This window comes from Lutjanus erythropterus, chromosome 11 (assembly GCF_056507025.1).
Source record: "Lutjanus erythropterus isolate fLutEry1 chromosome 11, fLutEry1.hap2, whole genome shotgun sequence".
NCBI classification, from domain to species: domain Eukaryota; kingdom Metazoa; phylum Chordata; class Actinopteri; order Lutjaniformes; family Lutjanidae; genus Lutjanus; species Lutjanus erythropterus.
The window spans coordinates 29639649-29661707 of record NC_139327.1 but is presented as its reverse complement, the minus strand read 5'-3'; the positions used below and the strand labels follow the sequence as shown (position 1 = coordinate 29661707).

The 22059-nt window shown below is 40.8% G+C and overlaps 1 protein-coding gene across 2 annotated transcripts in view; it reads left to right on the top strand.

Moving 5' to 3' along the window:
- jade2 (jade family PHD finger 2) overlaps window positions 1-22059 on the top strand; it is a 255881-nt gene that overhangs the window by 144279 nt on the left and 89543 nt on the right. For both annotated transcript variants that reach the window (XM_084729924.1, XM_084729922.1), the window contains exons 7-10: window positions 1144-1311; window positions 7427-7543; window positions 15962-16474; window positions 19671-19835. In XM_084729924.1, the coding sequence (XP_084586050.1) occupies window positions 1144-1311; window positions 7427-7543; window positions 15962-16474; window positions 19671-19835 (963 nt within the window). The remainder of the gene's footprint in view (window positions 1-1143; window positions 1312-7426; window positions 7544-15961; window positions 16475-19670; window positions 19836-22059) is intronic.

Here is a 22059-nt window from a genome sequence, read left to right as displayed (position 1 = left end):
ACCTGAAAGCATAAAAATATTATCACTTACCAATATTTTGCATTAAGTGATTAGTAGTTAATAGGCCTCAGAGTGCAAAACCTCTCATTTGGTCTTTTAATGTTACACTTTATTTGTCATAACAACTTTCCACCGTCTCACTGGACAAACTTTGCTAAAGGAATAGTTTGACATTTTGGGGGAGGGGGGAGTTAGATTAGAGGTTTGATACCACTTTCATGTCTGCCCACGGAAGTTACAGTGTTTTTCTAATATTAGCTTACTTAGGATACGGCTATGTCTGTGTCTGTTAACTACAAGGTTCATCATTAATGCTTTTTTTTTTTCCTTTTCACATATCTGGTCGAGCAAGTGAGTCAGAAATCTACTCGGCTAAAGTCAGTTTTTACTTGCCCCTGTTCAAATTGTTTAATAATAAATAACAAGAAAGGCTGAAGTTATTTACCATGTTTAATCTAGAGATGCAGCGTCTATAAAATGTCAGAAGATGGTAAAAAAAAAAAAAAAAAATCCATCCTGGTTTTCAAAGTTCAAGGTGATGTCTTAAGTGTCTCATTTTCTCAGTCTAAACAGACAAAGATATTCATTTTAATGTAATAAGTAACTAAAAGAAGAAAAAAGAGAAATAATAAGAAAGAAAATAAAAAAAAGAAAGTAAATAAAATAACCTTAACGATTAATTGGTTATGTATTAACTGTTTTGTCTTTTCTATGTATATATACTCAGCTTTCTGTATACTCTTACTGACACAGAGGTGATTTTAGACACAGCATGACACAGTTTTAGACACAGTTTGGTTTTCTTTTCAACATGTCCAGGTACAGGAAACAGGAGAGGAGAAAGTTGATTGGGTGCCAGGCTTACTCAGCTGTTATTGGAACACAGAGCAAAAAGGGGCGGGGCTTTGGAAGGGTCAGTTAGCCTGACTCTGTCCGAGGGTAACAAAATCTTTCCTGCCAGCACCACTAACATTTAATATCTCGTTTGTTATTCCGTACAAAACATGAATAAGTGGATTTCGTGACCTTCGAACAGAGCTGTTCCTTTAAGGAAATTAAACAAGTTATAAATCATCTCTCTTTATCTGTCCTCTCCACACTGTCACCCCTCCTAACTTTTCTTCCTCTTTCTCCCCGTCGCAGGCGTGTTACGGCATCCTGAAGGTACCCCAGGGGAACTGGCTGTGTCGGACCTGCGCTCTGGGCGTCCAGCCCAAATGTCTGCTCTGCCCCAAGAGAGGGGGGGCCCTCAAGCCCACCCGCAGTGGAACCAAGTGGGTCCACGTCAGCTGTGCCTTATGGATCCCTGAGGTGAGACCCAAGGAGAGACGCGGCTTAAAAGATCCAGATCCAGATTGTGACGTGCTTGTCGTCAGTTAGCCTGCGTGTGCTCTTGTGCTGAAGTTAGTTGCTTTCTTAATTTCCTGTAATTGGTCTCGGACTTGATTCTTCCAATCAAAGAGAGGCCTCAGTGTGTCATCATTTAGTGGGGGCACCTGGGTGTTTGTGATTATGATCCCAGTCACACACCACACTCTGGAATCTAGACATCTTGTGGCTGCATTTAATGCCACATTTGATGGAGAAATTGGTATCTGTGCTTTTCTTTTTACCTGTGAGTGTTGAATATTGGTGCAAAGTGGCTCTAGAGAGTGAGTGGTTGTTGCGTGAGTGCATGCAGCTGTAGTCATTGTCAAAGTGTGTGTAAAAATCAATCTATCCTACATTAGCTCAGAGGAATCAGCAGCCACATAAACACCAAGAGGCAAAGAACATTTGGTGTGCTACTGTATAAAAATATGTAAACAAGCTGCTCTTGGACAAGGTGTCTACACCATGAAAGAGGGGGGAAGAAAACCACCTGAAAGACTGAGGGGTGTTTGAAATTCTTTGATGAAGACCCGCACGGCGCTTATTTTGACTTCTACACTTGTGTTTTGACTGAACTTCAGTTTTCTCATCCTCACCCCAAACGATGCAGCAGCCATCTTTGAAATGCTTATTCGTTCTGCACGCTCTTTCTGGTACAGTGGTTTGAAAGTTCTCCTGTTAAAGATGGAGCAGAAGTGCAGAGGCAGTGCAGATCGCTGTAATGAAAGATAATGAATGAATGTGGTCTTATTGATGGGTGCTCATGTACATTCTGTATGCATGTAACACATAAGTGCAAATAATCTGTCTCCTGTCTCCAGTATGTGATGGATACATGCACTGTTTCTTTAGGTGTATAACTTTTGATACTAGTATTAAAAAAACAAAACAAACAATACTCTAATACATTTGATACCATGACAAAGAAAGTCAAAGTTACCTGCAGTGATGTGTGTTAGCCACAAGCATGCCACAGTACGTATGCTATGTCCAATAAATAAACAAAATAAAGTCATAAAATGTCAAGAAAGGAAATATTCTTGCACTTATTTCCTTTAACAAACAAAAAAAATTCAACCACACACCTTCTGAGTTCAAGTTTCTTTCTTTTTAGGAACTGAGACGAGCTTAAATGTTTTGTTAACTATAAAATAAAGCTCACCCAAACTTTCTTGGTTCATCTTTCCACTGCTCAGACAATCATCAGCCCTGGTTTGGTCAAAATCAATCCTTAATTCACTGCGTTAGATGAGAAAATATTCTAGCTCTACAGGCAGTTTTCTCTTGCTCATTCCTGGGCTCAGTAGGTGCCGCTGAGCAGGAGTTCTCACTCCTCTAGACCATTAAATGGGCAAAATAAAATGACAAGGTATTGCTTCACAGTCAGTGTGGTCATGATTTCAATATTAAATAGAATCTCAATCAAAATAAGCTTTCAAGTTCAAGAATCGCATCAAAAAGCAGAATGAAAGGCAGATTCCCCCAGCATTATTTTCTGTCCACCCCCGCCTTCTTGTGGTGCCTGGCACTTGTCCACAGGAGACAAAAAAAAATATCAGAGATGACACACTGTAGCTTAGGAGGCATTATATCACACTTGGTACCATATACGTCACAGCGTTAGCTGGAGGCAAAACGAGGAAAAACTGGAAGCAAACACAGAGCAGCAGGCCAAATAATCAAGCTAAAATGTCATCGTTTGTTGTTGGGTGCCTGAATCAAAGTAGTAATCACTCAAAATTCAACCCCCCAAAAAATCAAAGACAGTTATGGTTAAGTGTGATAGGACCGGATAGCCCAACCATGGTATAACACAGTGCTAAAAGAAATGTTTAAAATGAACCAAATTGTGATTTCAAAAGTCAAATCAGATCACAGATTTGGTTAATCGTGACATCTCTAGTAAGGAGGGCTGATTGCAGTGACCCATAACTCTTTCAGTGCACACGTCATGTGAGTACGCCGAGTGTACAACAAGGTTTTGGGAAAATGTGGCCTAGATTTTAGAAGCACTCGCACCTGTCTATTTTTTTCCACCTGAGTTTCCTTGTTAACAGCAAATGCTTAAAATACTTCATGTACCTTTTTCAGTCAAGACTTCGCTCGTAACAGTCTGCAAATAATGTAAATTGATTCACGAGGAACCTCTTTTGTCAGGCGCGTAGCCGCGCAGCCGCTCATTTCGGCGTGAGGTGTCTTGATGACACCTTTTGGAAACGTCTCTCATCCAAAAGCTCAAAATGGACAAAAAGCAGCCGCTCATTTTGGAGGTTCAGGGACGGATGTTGCTTCACGCCTCGCACACACACACCTTTAAACTGTTAAGAGAGTCAGTCATGTGTCTTCAGCCTATTCAGCAACACACTCCACCAGCAGATTTCTCAGTAATAGAGTAGCTTTTGGCAGCTCAAACCTTTTACTTCTAATTGCCTTCTGTCACCCTTGATTGGGCTAATTGTTTTCGTTGCTCCGTTCGCTTTTGTTTTCTCTTCCTAGCGTGGAGGGGAAGAAAAGATAATTTGCATGTCTGCGCTGGATGTGCGTTTGTGTGTTTGTGTGCGTGTCCTTGCAAAGACTCAGTCGTGTGTGCTTGTATGAGCTAAAGAGCTGTTAATAGCAGACATCTACACAAATAAACACATAAATCACAACATTTTGGGCTCGTATATTTCTACTGAATATGATAGTAGTGGAAATTTCCAGAAAAGCGGCTCCGTGTGTGAGAGTGTCATTCATAGAGATGCATGTTTGTGTATGTGTGGGTTTGCTTGCACGTGCGTGTGTGTGTGTGTGTGTGTGTTTGTGCGCGTGAACACACCATCCAGCCTTCAAACGATACAGCCCCCCTGCAGAGTTGTGTGTGTAGCTGGCTCCTGCCCTCTGCCTCCAACCCCCAGAGAGAGGTCTCTCTTTAAACGGCTTTTCAACACACACGCACACGCACACACACACACACGCACACACACACATACACACAGAAAGACGTGGAGCCCCTCTTATAAAATGCCTTTTCATTTAAGACTGTGATTTCTACCCATTTCCACTGAAGTGATTTCAAATTTTGTCAGTTTTCCATCTACCGGCTTTGAAATGTGAAGTAATTGGGGCGAGAATGTGCTCATCGGGGAATGAACGCGCTAAAGGCACGCAAACGCACACGACTCGTTCTCATCCCAACTCATCAAATACCGACGTTTTGTCGCTGCCCCTCAGTGTCTCATACAGTTGCACGAGGTGCCCTTTATCATCTGTATAAGACACACCAGGCCGTCCATGTTAACCCTTTCGCAGCAATGAAAGATGCTGTGAGCATCAAGAAAGTCTTTTTGACATGTGCTTAATGTTGTGAAGCGATCACAGTTTGTGTAGGGCTAGGCAACAAAACTACTTGCGCACATTTAGGGCAAGACCGTGTTTGTCGTCAGAGTGAAGTGACTCACAAGACGCTTGTTATGTACCTTAAAACTTTTAATAACGTATTGGTTTTCTTGCTATAAGCATGCCGCATGTTTATTTGCTCACTGATACTCCATTTGGTACGAAATGACGAGGCGTTTTCCAATACTTGATGGGATAGAAGCAACTCAGTTGGTGCCGCAAAATTACAGAGTGTTTGCACCGATGTCACAGCCTGGATGCATGACCATTATGGAGGTACTGGAAATATAACCAACAGAATGGATTACACACCGAATATTCAGTTTAAGATGACTACAGAATGTCTAAACCACTGAAATGTTCAGGAGAAAGGTGGGGAAGCTGCTAAAACTCTCAGAGAAGGACTCGGCCAACAAGAAATGCCACATTGTTTTTAGAAACTAAGGTTAACAGGTGGTGATGTTTTCCTCTTTAACTCCAGCAGTGTTTTGTGGACTACCAAACTTAACCCGACCGATCGATCAGCATGAGGTTGAGTACTGTAGATAATGACTGCATTCTTCATTCTTTATATGTTACCAAGACTTAGAAGTGTACAACCAGATGGTATCTGGATAGATGAGAGAGGCTCAGTATCAGGTCATCAGTGACATGTGTACCATGAAAGCCAAGTCAGGTGATCAACTGATCTTTATATTCTGGAAATGTAACTAAATATCTAAGACTCTCAGGATTTTGAGTCTGATAACAACTGTTTGGATGGAAAATGCTGATTTGTCATAAACAGCATATGTACAAGCTTATTTTCAGTTGAACAAAACTGACCATTATAAGCGACAGTTGCTGCCTTCATATGGAACTCGTAGCTCCTAATAACTAGATCAGAAGTTGTGTACAAGACTTGAGAAATCAGGTCGGCTTACAAGGTTGTGAATACCACAAGAGAGGAACCTTTATATGTACCCGTGTGAGTCTGTTCAAGTCGCCAAGGGACAGTGAAAAAATGTCGGTGTTTGTCGAGCTGGGAATGAGAACGGGCTGCACGTACAGTACATAGTAAGCTACAGCTCTGACTTTTCAGCCTTTTGAGTATTGACAAACCAACCAAAAAGAGGAAGGTGGAGGAATTGTGTAAAGTGCGACCTCTGCGTGTGTGGGCATCATGGATGAGAACAATCCAATCAATTAACCACAGCATTCAAAAACTCGAAATCCTTTTGCCATTGATCGTTTCGTACATCAAGTGTATAAAAGAAGCGAACGCAGCCGGTGACAGCTGTGGCATCATTGTCTGAATTGCACTTCTATTGACATCCTCAATGGAGTGAAAATTGACCCCTACTCCGATCGAGTGTGCTGTACAAAAGACATCAATAATGAAAGAAAGAGCCGAGGCCGTGGGCTTGTTCTGTGGATGAGCAGATGAGAGGAGGAAAAGAAAATCAGATAGAAAGACGAGTGGATGAACAGAGAAAGGGGGGGGCACGACCTGCGGAAATCAGTCGTCAGCTTGTTAATGTAAGCGTGAAGGACAAGGAAGGACGGCCCGGCCGCAAATATGAGAATAAGTTAATGTGAAAGAGGTGAAATGGTTTTTGGAAAGAAAAAAGCAGCGGAGGAAGGAAGGAAGAAATGGCTCTTTGGTGATGAGTGCTCTCCACTCTATTCTGCATGGCTGGTTGGCACAGGTCAATGACATTTTGGTTTTATTTGGTGGAGCAAGTTTTGGGGCCAAAGTCGTTCTGAATAGACCGCTCAGAGAGAGTGAGTCACACTGCTGGGCTTAACTGTAGTGATTTTTCCAAGGAGCACAGGTGTCCCTGCGCTGGGTCCAAGGACAGACTTTCTAATTACAAATCTTGGCTTTGAAATTTGAAGAAATTATCATTCAAGCTACAATAAGTTGGTTATTATCATTCAGCAGAAGATCCACATTCAGTGGATCTCCAGCTGGTAATTGTTACATATTTGTATTAATGAAATAACTGTGGTACAAGGCGTCACACTGACCTATTTTAATTTTTTTTATTAATCATTTAGGTTCTTCAGAGCCCAAGAAAACACCTACAGATTGCTTGTTTTTATATCGATACATATTTTCATTGTACATTTAGGAGTTTTTATTGGTAGTGTATGATAAATATTGGGGCCAAGAAATTGTGAAAGTGAACATGAAACAGTAAAATAAAACAGATTCCTGAAGTACAAACAGCAACACAGGAGAGAAACCAAACTTCAAACCACAGAGATTCAGTCAGAAGCTACAAAACCACTGAGAGCTGAACACACAGAGACTTTTAGCAATGTTTCTCTCTCCGCTTTCCTGCCCAGACATGAGTCTCAGCTTTGCAGTGCACTTGAGAGAGAAAAGAAAAACAGAAAAGCAACTTGTCTGCATATATGAGCTAATTTTGGTGTAAAAACAGTATGTGAGACGTCAGTAACGTTGTTAAATGGTCACAGTTTGGGTAGGTTTAAGATAAGACCATGTCTGGGATGAGAATTAGTAAAAAACTAGCGGGCAATGATATGAAATTTGTATTATTTATTATTCCGGTGGTTTTCAAACTGTGCTGTATACATGAATTGAAATGACTCGACAGTGTTGATTGCATATCAGAAATTGTGCTCTGTGTCAGACATATATGCATTTCTACCTGTTGTGTGTTCCCTGCAGGTGAGTATAGGCTGTCCAGAGAAGATGGAGCCCATTACCAAGGTTTCCCACATCCCCGCCAGCCGCTGGGCTCTGTCCTGCAGCCTGTGTCGAGAACACACAGGAACCTGCATACAGGTAGGTCAGATAAACCCTCATCACTGCATCCACTGTGATTTACGTTATGAAAGGACCTCGGTGTCTTAAAATAAAAAAGGTTTTGTAATGAATTAAGTTGTTTCCACCAAAGTCTTCACCATGTATATTATACGTATGAGACAGACATGGATGCAAGGCAGTAATTTGTGTTTATGATGAAATTATAATGATTTTGTGCATCCATTTTGGGTGGTATGCACCATATTATTATGATTTAATGCAAAAAAAGAGCAGTTCTTGCATTTTGTAATAACCACCAAAACGTGAAGTCACTTGTGGTATGAAATGTGGGCGTTATTACATAATGAAATGAAAATTAATTACATTTTGTCAAGTTACTGTGTAAGTCAGTGGTTTTGCATAATGCATTGTTACACACGTTATTTGTTTCTGTTCAGATGCACTCTTTCTTCTTCGTCTTCCTCCTCTGTCTTTTCCAATCCTCATACCATCTGTATGCATAATGTACATCATCTGGAGGTGGTGTTAGACTGCAAACGAGGTTGAAGAAAACTGGAGAAAGTTTTAATTGTGTGTGAAATTCAGTGTTAAGGTTTAATTTCTGGAGCAGCATCAAAGTTCAAACCCACTCAGCCTCACAGAAAGATGGGATGTACATTCTGAAATAAAGCCTTAAAGGCACACCCACACAAAGTAGCATACCTACAGTATATACACACATAAACACAGCAAAGCTCTTGCAGGATTGTTTTAAAGTATAAAATCAGCACACGCACTCAAAATGTCTCTCAACAACACAGATCATCGTAGTTCTTAGCCTCCCGCTGGGCGCGGGTGGATCTGTTTTAACCCGGCACCTCTTTAACATGCTGCAGAGTACACAAACAAAACCCCTGCTGACACACTAACACTAACCCACTTTACAGCTATTAGCCTGCGGACCATTAGGCGTTAAAAGTGCCCTCGAGGTGAACTGGATTCCTACGACCCTGCGCTCCACCTGCACGTGTGTGTGTACGGTGTGCTCACACATGTGCTGGATGTGTATGAACATGTGTACACACACGTGTGTGCAGATGTTTGTTTGTGCAGCGGTGAGGCTGTTTGCCGTCACAGTATTGATGCTGTAGATTAACAGCGAGTCCTTGAGCCAGAATTGCTCCCATGGAGAGAGTCTTTCTCTCTCTTGTGTTTCCCCTCACTGGAGGCAGACGGCTGTACAAACTCTCTCACTGATCAGCTGCCACCGCACATAGACGGTATATATGCAGCGCTACACGTAACCGTGAGCAGCAGGAGTCCTGTGTCGACTTAAATTCAGCGAAAAATATGAAATAACAGATCAGTTTACTGTCTGGAAAGGTTTATGCAAAGGAGAGTCTGAGACAGAATAAAGTCTTGATTTTTTTTTTTTAATGTTTTCCATACCTGTTATGAAACAGTCTCAAATTTAATACTGATGTGTCTATATGAAAAAAATAAGCAAATGAGACCATCCGTGAGAAGACTGGTCGTATCTATGTAGCCTTTCTGCAAAGCTGCCACCATGTTGGATTCCTAATTAATTGCCTTTCAACATAGTTGGTGATTAATTTAATAGTTGACTACTAATTGATTAATCGACTAATTGTTGCAGCGCTATTACAGTCGCTCGAACAGCTTAAGCCATGTTGCACCAAAATCTTCTACTTCAAGTCTTTGGTCATTTCTTCCTTTGGTAATTTAGTGATAACAAGCTTCAGTTTGTCTAATGATACCTTGTTGTGTTTCTTTTCATGTGCTAACAGTCCCTCCCATAATGACAGCCGGGTGTCTCAGATGTAAATATTTGTATTTAACGACTTGCTGTAATAATTGGCAACTTCTCCAAGTGTAATGAGACTCTTAATTAGTGCTTTATTAAAAGAAGGTGCACTGGAAAGGTCAACCAGTCAAGCCTGTACCGCATTTATTAAAGCTCACAGAGTCTGTGAACAACTTCAGTCTTCAGTAATAAATGTTAAGGAGTTCAGTCTTTGCATCGCAGACTTCTGCTCTCCCTTAAGACTTAAGGTTTTAGTATAGCTGATAGTACTGCTGCTACACTTGTTAACGTGTAGGACATTGCATGAAAGGCTAAAATTCAGAGCACTTTATGTCCGAGGATAAGTTTTCAAATGTAGATTACAACTGGGCATCGAAATCCTTGAATGTTTGCAGATTTGACCTTGAGATTTTGAACATGAAAAAAAAAAAAAGAAATATAGCTGCACAAATCATCAATATTCCTCAGGTGTCAGACTCTCTCTGCATCCAAGGACCAACACTTCAAATCCTCAGGAAAACTATGTGATACATATTGGCATTGATGTACTGTAGCTGCTGTCAAGTCTTAAAATCCATGATTTCATCAGGATTTCTTCATTTGACAAGGTTGCAACTGGAAAGGTGGGCTTGGATTTTCATGATGAATGTCTCACCTACAAAGCCTGCCAGTTTGAGCTCTTAAATTCTGCCAAACGGTATATTTGGAGTAATAAAAAAATTCTTTGAAATTTCTACAGAAGCCTGTGTTCAGTGACCACCTCTTAATTATCTAGAACTGTTGAACAGATGCGTGTGGGAAGTATTGGTGTTGTGTTTGTTTTGACACAAATTAAAACTGTTTGGACTGAAGCGCTTCTGTGCTTAACATACTAAACATTCAAAGATGATAAAGAAAATGATGATAGAATAATTTGCAAGTTAATAGTGTTGGAAAGTTAATAAAATGAAAAATATGGGGAGAATAAAGGGGTTATGTGGACTTGCTCTTCTCGAGGGTCTTTTAGTTTGAAAATTAACAGGATTCTCTCTGCTGTTTCTGTGTCTGACTTTCTGCCTTCTCAATCTGCTCTGCAGATTGACGTAGCATTTGTCAAAAACAGATTCTGCACATATTCACGGAACAAAGTGGAGAACCGCTTCTGGGACGCAGGCCTTCCACCTCCGGCGGCCGTGGCTCGGCCGTAACGCGGTTCAACCATGACCAGTGAAATCAAGCCAAAAGGGGCTCTTTGCAAGCTTTTTTTTTTCTTAGTCAGAAACGTTCCTCTGTAAACAGCGAGCTGGGAGAGCTTTTTCAGCTAAAACAATTCAAGAGATAGTTTGTGTCATCAGCAAATACTGAATGTAAAAATGACAGCAGCAGGTAGAGTACTTGCTCTGGATTAAGGGAAGGCTGAAACACATAGGGAGACCCGCTGATCTGGGCAGGTTCATGAGATTTTTTGGGCGAGGGAACATCTCAATGGTCACCATTGTTTGGTTCAAGAGCTTAAGTTGGACGGAGACGAGTTCAAGGAGTACTCTATGAGCAGGACACAGTTTTTGTCCCTGAACAGTTTTTGAAGCTGAACATTGACGCTCTGTGCCTCATCACTCTGCAGGTGTTTGTAACAGACTGTAAATACGAGGAGCTTGCAAACGTTTAAAAAAAATATGCTGGCCTCACGCTTTGACACGTCCCCTTGGACAGGCGTAGGTTGATTTTATTTGTTTGAAGTTGCTGAACTCGATACAAAAGAAAAAGAAACCAAAACTGGAGCAGGAAGGAAAGTCTGCTGTTGGTAAACAGGGTACATTAGAGGAAATATTTCTCGTAAGTGAAATATTTCTTGTAACCATTTCATAAACACAGGCCTAAATCATCCTCATGGGGAAAGTAGAAATGATTCAATCATTATATGATTCATATCTTCATTCAGAGGGTTGAAGATAAACTGTCATACATAAACACCTAGAAGTACTCAGAGTCAGCGTGGGCAGTGATGAAAACCATTATTAATGAATCTGCTGCCAGAAATGAGCAGGTGCAGTCGAAAAGGCCAAATGACTTTTTTTTTTTTTTTTTGCAATGACTCGGCCCGTACCAAACAACACATCTAGTCGACTCCACGCTGTGTTCAACCTTTTGCCTTTTGACACTTGGTAGCAGCTGCAGCGGGCTTAGTCTGACATTTGGAGAAGTCAGTAATAAAATCAGTTTACAGTGCAGACTGTAAATCCACTTGATACATCTATAGTGGTGTCACACAGGCCAGATATGTGATTATTGGATCACACCTTCTGTTGCTCCATCGCTGGCTTTTATTTACTCAGTGATTTAGTTTATTGAGGACAGTTTTTTTTCTCACTGAAATGTATTTAAAGCTCCGTTAAGAGTTAACATCAAAGTGTACATCAGATTAGATGCATCAAGTTTCACCTATAACATGAAGTAAACCAAACAACCACAATAACAGACTAAATATTTGTCTTTAGCTTTGGTAATTTCATGAATTTCTAAATGAAACATAATGTATTATATATATATTAATATATGGATTTATTTATGAGAGGGATTCAAATCCCAAACGTGATTGGATTGCTAGAAAGTTGGCAGTTATGGAGATACAGAGCTCACAAGTCAAAAACATTTCCTTGCTAACTCCCAGTGTTGATGTAGCTGTACAGGTGTTGAGGTGTCTATCTCTAATGTTTCTGCCACCATCCTACTATTAAATTGCATTAAAAAGATGCAAAAGCTGCATTTCTGTCCGAACACAGTGTCCTGGCTACTCTGACTAACCTACACCAGGGATCCCCAACCTTTTTTACACCACTGATTGTTTTAATGTTCCTGTCCGATCAGGCCGACGAGGGTTTGGGGCGTACATCAGGGCTCGCACTGGAAGATAAAGTAGTCAGGGAGTCTCCTGTTAGTCTGTTTGTCGTTTCACATGGGTTCATATGCAAGTTCAGAAATTATGTAAGTTGTGGTTCAGGTGTGATATTTCTCTGTTTATCCCCCCAACAAACAAATAACCCTCGATCCTGGGTGAAGAAAGAGGAACCGAGAGAGACGGGGAAAAAAGAGTGATTAGCATAAAAACAAAACTAAACAGAAACGTAACTTTATTTGCCCTGCCGTTTATTGCATTTCCTTACCGAATAAAAAACAGAATATGGATAGACCTCTCAGCAACACACAGGCTGCGGCCTCACACAGATTTCGTGCACGCCTGAAGGCTGACAGGTTGTGATGATGAACTGGTTTACCTCGCATACTGATGACCTACTTTAGTTCAAAATCAGTGTATTGTTGTTGGGGGTGTGACGGGGACTGATGAGGAAAAATGCAGCACGGACGCGACTGAGTTCAAGGTAATTACTGCAAAAACAGGATATAATAGCCTCAAAAGTTTTTTGCATTTTTGCCACATCTTTTAAACCATATTAAGATCAGACTTCCATGACATAACCTCAGACTTTCATGCTATAACGAAACAAAACAACACAAATTATTTGGCATTTTCCTGTTTTTTCACCAATAAAGAATGGTTGTACCATGTCCAGGACCTTTCTATTAGATTTCTAATGTCTAATATTATGTGGAAAAAGTAGATTCATTTCTCTTTGTATGTTGTCTGCTTTAGGAGTTATGAAAATTGGTGTTTGTCGACACTCACATGGAGAACAAGTCAACATGGCTGCCAAATGAACTGAATGGGACATTTGTTGATGTTGGCAACATCAAAAATCCCTAACTAGACACCATTAGGGTCCTAAGAAAGCAGGCTGCAAAAAAAAAATGGCACATACAGCGGGGTGCATGGGAACCTGTTTCTCCGACTAGAATATCAGTTTAAGGTTTTTGTGTCTCAAACATCATTTGTAAGACTACAGTAGGTTTTGCTGTGAACTAAATGCTGCTGTGTTTTTTTTTTTCTTTTTCTTTTAAGTTGCTGAATGCAGTTGAACCAGGGAAGGGAGAAATATTGAGTGAGAGGGGAAAGCTTGTTTGTGAAAATGTTAAGCAGAAGTTTTATTCCCAGATGGTGGAGTCAGTAGAATCAGTCAGGTTTTTTTTGTCACCACTCTCATAAAGCAACACGGAGAAGAGAGTCACCAGCCCGCCGAATGCTGAACTCTCTCTGAAAAGTACAAGCACCGACCTGCACGCACACATTTTCAAATGTACACGCACACTGTGACAACAACACATAGCCACAAGGGCTCACACACTCCAAATCACACCATGCCTGGAGGGACTCAGTGGGAGGCCGCCTCTTAGTATGACCTGTAATGGATAGCACTGTGTGACACACACACACACACGCGCACAGACACACATCCACACATTTTCCCAAGTTACCAAAATGTCAGCAGAAATGGGGGAACCGTGTTTGTTGTGACTTGGCTTGTCTTTCTGCTTTGCTGCACTTCTATTGGAACCTCGATAACGCAAGAAATGGACCGAAAATGACACTTTAAAACAAATGGTTGTGACAAAGTGCCTGAGAGATTGAAGAAAAAATATGTGTTTACATGCATGTGTGTTTCAAAGATGGAGGTTCTCTCCAAAACAGAAACCACTGTTTTCTGCCAATCTACTTGTCTTTTTAATGAACATGAAAACAGAATTAACACTCAATGGGATTTCCCTTTCACTGTTTACTTTTTTCTCTCCTCCCATATTTCACTAAGCCCCGCCCTCCTTAGTTACTGTTGCTACGTCTTTCAGGCTTTCCATGCTCACTCTGCACGCAATACAGTTTTCAGTGATAACATCGGAATTGGCAGTAGTTTTTGAACAGTCTCACAGCTTCTTTATTTTTAGTTTTGACTTTCAAATTGGTTGGGACGAGGAACAGAAACTACTTGGTTAGGTTTAAGCAAGAAAACTGCTTGAGTATGTTTTCAAAAATGTCACGGTTTATGTTTAAATACACCCGTTCACAATGCTAGAAAGGCTTTCTCCCAATCATGAGGACACATCGTCGTGGTAACAAGAACTAGCCAATCACAGCACAGTAGGGGGGGACTAGGTGGAACAGTCTTAGGGGGAAAAAAAAGCTAAATTGATGACTGTCGCTAGTAGATTTTATAAGGGTGGCTAGCTAATGTTAGCTAATGCTAATGCTTAATCTCCTTGAGTTGAGAAGTTTGTCTCCAGCTAAGTTTTTAATGTTTCCATCTGACCTTTTTAAAATGTTTTAAATATGTAAAGCTAGTTTACATGCCAGCAAACACTGGTCGGATGGTGAAATACAACTCGTATGCGTTAACAATATATGACAGGAATACACTCATTAATGGTGGGAATGGAAGTGCAGGGATTGGTGTAAGTGCAGCAGACCTTGAGACGGTCACCCAGCCTGTCCAGCTGGACTACGATCAGAGAGAGAGCTAAGCTAACCCAGCGTAGTGCTAAGAGAGTGAGCCAGAGAGAGGTGGCATACTGGACATGCTAACATTTACAGCTTGCGTTAGATAAAAGAAAGAGTACAAATAAGACACCACCATCCAAATTCATGAGACAGTGAGTACTGCTCTTCTTGGAGCCCCATGCACACTGTTTCAACATGCAGCACAGGGATAATCAGCATCAACAGCAAGTGGGCCAAAAATGAAAGTCACTGGGGCTTTGTGGGCCTCACAAAATACTTTATCAATTAATGGCTACAAATAATTCTTACAACATAATGTTACCAGATGTATTACTGCATGGAATAAACTAGTCATGTGCATCCCTTTTTCTCTTTAATGGTGTTATAATCAATTCCAGACAGTAGCCAGGCCATACAAAAAAACTAGGAATGCTTTGGCTACAAGGCTCAATACAGAAGTGCAAAAAGTTGCTTCTAAAAAATCAAGGAAGCATGAGATGTTTTCTGACAAGTCCATATCCACAAATGTAAAAAAACAAGATGACAAACAGTCTGCAGACTAACAGTAAGTAGGCCCATTTGAATCATAAACAGATCTGTCATATTTGCACTTTCAAGATAACATTACATATCTCAATCATGTGACTTACTGCTATAGAACCACTATACATATATCAGACTTCTGTCTTTTTGGGCCGCTTTGAGTCTGTGAGAGAAATGACACTGCCTTGATTTTGCTATTTCAACATAGTTTGAGTGCACAGAGTGCAACGTAAGGCTTGACGTAGCGAATGGCAGGTGTGAGTGTAATCCTGTCGCAGCCAGCCACAGCACGTAAGAGCTTTACATAACCAAGACCATATTGGCTCAGATCATACAGACTGTGGTTCAGATGTCTCAAAGTAGCTCAGATATATGTACATTAGTTTTATTTATCATATCACACACGCCAGCCTGATTTGCAGGCAGCCTCTTGCGGGCCATACAAAAACTCAAAAGGGCTTTATCTGGCCGGTGGGCTGCGAGTAGAATGAGGCTGATATAGAGAAATGCAAAGCTTGACAGGCCTGCAGTGCCTAGTTACAGTTACAAAGCTATAACTGGACAGATGCTGTTCACAGGGGTCTCAGCCAAGGGTCAGTTCCAGTGCTCCATCTCTTCTTTGGCTCCCTACATCCTTCTCATCCTTCATCCCTTGTCTCTTCTGTACCACTTTCCTCCTTCCTCTGTTCTTAACAACATTTCCTCTCTTTCTTCCTTCTCCCAGTGCTCCATGCCCTCCTGTATCGTGGCCTTCCATGTGACGTGCGCCTTTGACCACGGCCTGGAGATGAGGACCATCCTGGCAGAGAACGACGAGGTGCGCTTCAAGTCCTTCTGCCTGGAGCACAGCTGCACTGCCAGCAACAGCAGTGCTAACATCAACAGCACCTCCAGCTTGACCAGCGTGAGCAACGGCAACCACGCCACCACCACTTCCACCACCAACGGAGCACACGGCGCCGCAGCCAGACCTGACTGGGCCGCCACCGGCGTCGGTCCTGAGCTGCGGCCGGACCAGCAGCACCAGCCAAACAGCAGCAGCGGCAGCAGCGACCCGGAGCAGAGGTCGGTATTGTACGCCGTTTCGGTGTCGGCGTCAGAGCGAGCTGAGCGGGACCAGCTGGAGAGGGAGAAGGTGAGCCAGAGGAAACAGAAGCTCCAGGAGCTCGAGGACGAGTTTTACCGACTGGTGGACCCCAGTGAGGTGGCCGAGAACCTGGCGCTGCCCGTCTCCCAGGTACATGAAACTAATTAAACTATTATTTGTTATATGAAATGATAAGAAGTGATGCCATTCATTTGTCAGTGAGCGCATTTACATGCATACTAGTGTCCTGGTTTTGAGCTTATAGAAGACATGATGTTTACACTGACCATGAGAAACCTGATCATTCATATTCCTGAATACATGATTCTGGCATTATTCAGGTTTTTTATCTTCTGTGTGAAGTTGAAGCTTGATCTCTCACCTTCAAGTCAACCCAGGAAGTCGCAATGTTGCAATCGCAACAATTAAGGCAAATTCAACCAATCCCTGTAAATTCAGCACATCCTTGCAATATTGTCCAATCAGCGCAACTTTTCAGGAAATTTGACCAATCATCATTGCTTCCTGCGAGTTCCACCAATCATAGCAGTCCTCCGCTCAAACGTCATACATGTACATTTCAATGAACCAACTCTAGGGCTGCAAGTAATGATTATTTTCAATGTCAATTACTCTTGATTATTTTCTCAAGTAATCAATTAGTTTTTTGGTCCATAAAATGTCACAGAATGGAGGAAAATGTCATCAGTGTTTCCCGAGATGACGTCTTCAGATGTTCCACAACCCAGAGACATTAATTTTATTGTCATAAATGAGTAAAGAACAGAAAATATTTACATTTAAGAAGCTGAAATCAGAGAATTTTGACTTTTTTTCTTTCTATTCTTTGATATTTATGATAGAAAATGAAGAGTCTTTGGATTTTGGACTAAATAATTAATCAGGAAAATAATCAGCAGACTAATCAATGATTAATAATGGAATTAATTGTTAGTTGCAGGTTATGTCCAGGTTTCTCAGAACCAGTATAAGACTGTAAACAGATTTCTGAAACCAGGATGATGTTTATGTGCGCAAAATGTAACCAGAATAATCTAAAAATGTGATCATAACCAGGATACTCCAGTGTTAACGCATGTGATACTGATTGGTACCAAAAATACCTCACTCCTCCAGACTGTGAGTCAGGTATAAATAAAGCAGGAAGTATAACGCCGGCAGACGGGGTTGACAGACAGGCTGAAAAAGGCTCGCTGATGAGACGGGTCAGAATAGCAGCACTTGTTCATGCTAAAAGGCAACAAGTATGTAAATGCTGTGACAGCGAGGTACAGCAGGGTGTCTCAGAACACACAGTTCAGTGAACCGTGAAGATGGAAAGTTACGTGTCTGTCCAGTGAAAACAAGAAGCCGAAGCTGCTTGGGGCCGAACAACTAAAGACAGGAGAACATGGCCTCATCTGTCAAAACACAGTACATCTGTGGAGAGCTTTAAGAACTCATGTTGGCTTAAAATATTATAAAAAACATAAATAATACATTATAATAAATAAAAACATGCTAAGTTCACTCAATTTGCTGCACGACATCATCTTCACCTTGTATTTCACATACACAGTTAATCACATATTAGTTAAGATGAAGAGTTTCTCTCCCACAGTTAATTAAATTTAATCAGATGTGGTATTGATGAGTTGCATTTAGAGTGCCGGCTCTAGTGCATCAAATAAAGTGCTCCCTATTCACAGGTAAACTGTCTGATAAATCACAGGCATTTGTTTAGAGCGCGCAGTGATTAACTGGCCTCTGCTTTCCAAACATGGTTGTGGCTGCAGGCGAGAGCTTTTTCTTCATCCTAAAGGAAGGCTACAGCCGTACGCAAACAGCCTTTTATATTTAGGGTTAAAACCTTTGTAACATGCTTTAATGCAATAATTGTTATTACTAATTATATTCAATGCAGTTTAAAATATTCAAGTGTAGCAGAATTATGTTGTTAATTATTGATGTACATGATCATGATTTCAAGCATGAATTATTTGGATTATAATTCATGCCATGTTCATTTGCACATTTGGAAGATGAAACCAAACACCGGCAGTGCAAGTGCACCATAGAAAATTGCCACTGGTACCTCTACTGGTCAACAATGTAAAGAATTAAAAAAGACAAAATGATAAATGTATAATAGGCCTGGAACCAAGTCCAGCTCTCAGGATGTTTTCTGCAAATGTTTTTTTTTTATTTATTTTTTTTATAATTTTTCATTATTTCCAGTTAGCTTATACCTTTGGCCAAGTCCATAACGAGCACCCCGAAACCTTTTTGATGTTTCTTGAGAAATTATCTTATTGCAATTATAAAGGTGCTACAATTGCGTAAGTAGTCATAGAAGTGTGATATTTGGTCAGGAGTATCCTGAAACAAACGAGAAAGTAGCAGAACAAGATTCTGGGGCCGTAATATTTTAAAATATCACCACGATATTCCCAAAAACACAAACAAATTACTGCCCACTTGAAAAATTCTCATCAAAAATGATTATTTCCAGCACCTTATGATGAATATCAGTGCCATACTTGTATATTGAAAACTTCCCACGTTCATAAGCTTCAGTTTGATCGAAGATGACCTTTGCTTCTTCCAGATGGTGGTACGCATGTTTCTTGCAACTAACAATATGTTCATACGTACTGCTGCTACTGCTATCTGAAGTGAAAGTGAAAAGTGAATGTTACAGAAGGAAAAACAAATGTTTTTGAATGATATTCAAGATGTTTTTATGTTGTATCTCTACAGATAGCTGGTCCAAACCAATACACTCAGTCACAGTCAGACTAGCTTGTGATCCAGAAACCAACCATCGGTAGTTATGAATATTGCCAAACTATATGCATTTAACAAAAGACAAACATACATACAGCCAAACAGAGAAACAGACAGAAAAGGTTGAAGACATGGGAGCATCACAGACCCTGCAGTGTCTACCTTTTAACCCCTTTTAGTCCAGGTGATGTGTGAATATTATCCTAATTTTTTCGTAAAAGCATTGAAACTTTGTATATTTGTACAACATTTTCAGGACTTGTGGCATCCATTATACTTTCCACCATAACCAAATTCTGTATTTTATCTCCTGAATCAAATGTGGTAACACAGAAAAGGTGACGTCTATCCCTATATGTTCATGGTCAAGGATTACAATGATGGTGAGAAGGAAATCACAGGATCTAAGAATATATGTCAGACCTTAAGTGGAATAATGCTGTTAAATTAGTTTTTTTACTGTTTCATTTGAGGCCATTGACGCCTTGATCTACTGACTTCCATGAGAAGACTATAATGCTAAAAAAACTGAAAGTAAATATTTTGTCTCTCCTTAAAGGTGGACTTCTTATATCAGTTCTGGAAGTTGAAGAGGAAGGCCAATTTTAATCGACCTCTTGTGACCTTAAAGAGGGACGAGGTGGACAACCTGGCCCAGCAGGAGCAGGACGTCCTCTACAGACGCCTCAAACTCTTCACACACCTCCGACAGGACCTGGAGAGGGTGAGTAGGAGATGCGTGTGTTTGGTATTAAGCGTTGAACTCGTTGCTTTGTGGAGTTCATTATTCAGACTGGAGGTCATCTTTCGTATTGTGTGTATGTCTGTGTGTGTGTGTGCATTTACACACACGGGCGTATGCAGACTCTGTGCTTGATCCATGCTGAGTTTTGCTGATGTTTAAGGGGTAATTTACATTTTTCAGAATGTTAATTAAAAAGATCATTGACAGTATCATATAAAGTTGATTTTGGCTTTCATGAATATTAATGTCAAATGAATGAATAGCCTGAAGGATGAAGGCATAATGAAATAGCTGAATGATATAATGAGTGATTGAATGATAGCCCAGTGTTGAAAATTAAAGTGAAATCCACCCACCACACAGAATTCATTTGGTTTTTCCTGTGATCTGTGGTTGCTGTGACAGTTTATTCGGGATATGTAAAAGCCGGTCTGCACAGAGGACTCGGCGGACATTGAGGAGTTAAATCAGACCTCAAGTTTTCCTGAAGATCGGCAGGAGTGTTTTTGGTTTTTGGTCTTCTGGTTTGGGGACAGACAGACTTCAGATCCAGTCATAAGTGACCCAGAGTACAGACGTTGCATATGTGTGTCTCTTGGGATCTGTAAAGTTAAAGTGGAGTGGCACCGATGCACGATACACAAAAGTTTTCCTGCTGACCGTCATCCCATCAACCAGCGACTGCTGTGCACCTCCTCCTGACTCTCAGGTGTGTGTGTGGCGAGTTTGCTGCTGTACACTTTCTGAATTCATGTTTCTCTCTTTTACCGAACTAAGACACACTTTCAATTGCTTCTTAACTCATTCAACATTCTAGCTTCATTCAAACTCAGCAGAAAAACAAGATCATTGCTCCATCACCAGTTCTGTTTTGGTCGAAATAAACCCTTAATTCACTGACTTAGATGTGAAAATATTCCAACTTTAGAGGCTGTTTCCTCTCTCCAGCTCTCACTCTGCAGGCCATTAAATTACCAAAGTAAAAGCCCCAAAACCAGCCCCCCGAAAAACAGCTGCCAATAGATTTGTCCAGTCGCCCAACCATACTGCAGGGTTAACCATCTTACCTATTCACAGGGCAAAGTCTAGTTAATGGAGATTAAAGTTATTTCTGCCTTGAAAATAACAAAAATATTAGTTTACTGATAAACTATTAAATAAAAAATGAAAGAAAAAGCTTTTGTGCAACTTGTACCAGTATCAGGTATCTAATATATGCTTACTGCTCAGCCAGCACCTCAGTCTAAACTGCAGTAGCACAGTTTTGAGGTCAGTCAGAATAGTGAAGTATTTTCCCACTGCCTTCAGTATCATAGCTCACACTTGGCAGCTGAATGCTAACCACTATGTAAATTTCCTTGCTCGGTTTTTGGGATTGGTTGCACGCATGCCTATAACCTCACTCCAGGCTCATGTTCGCAGTGCTCGGATAGTTGATTGGCATTCGCTGCAGCGGTGCTCTCAAAACCTCTTTCTGACCCTGCAATCTACCCTACAGAATCCGAATGACAGCGGGCAGCCCACAGCCAAACATCCACTGCAACCCGAGTTTAGGGGGATACAGTTAACTCTGGTTTGCCAAGGACAGGCGGCTAGACTGCTGTATTGCTTCTCATGTTTGGACAAATGTTTTATATCACAACCGCAATCTGAAAAACATCACATGGTATTTGCTTACTTTTTGATACTAAATCTACCAAAGAGTATCTGTGTTGAAAAAGTTTCCCTCCACAAAACCCTCTTAACAACCAGTTTAAATGTATTTTCTTTCAGCAGACTGTAAGATAAACCAAATAATCTGCTGTCCTAAATACTTTTTTCCTTCATTTCTTTGGCATGTGATTTGATACGGTGCAGTTGGCTTGCCTTGGTTTGGTTCAGCTTGGTTGATTTAATTTGGCTCACAGTGGGAGAACCTTTTGGCAATTAGGTGGCTGCGTATCAACCAAATGACCCACTATTCTCTAACAAACCAAAAGAATAATATACAAACACAGGAAATAATTGGACGACATATTTTAATTGCTCGTTGGTTTTCCTATTTAGCCTCAGCTGGTAATACCAGTGGAGTGGACTTAAGGATTTCTGATTAGACCGACGGATCAGCGTGCTTTGCCTAGCATCCCACCGGGTTAATTTGGCTTTTAGAGAACAATTTCTCACCTCTTAACTTTAAAATGGAGTGAAAAATAATTTCCCACAA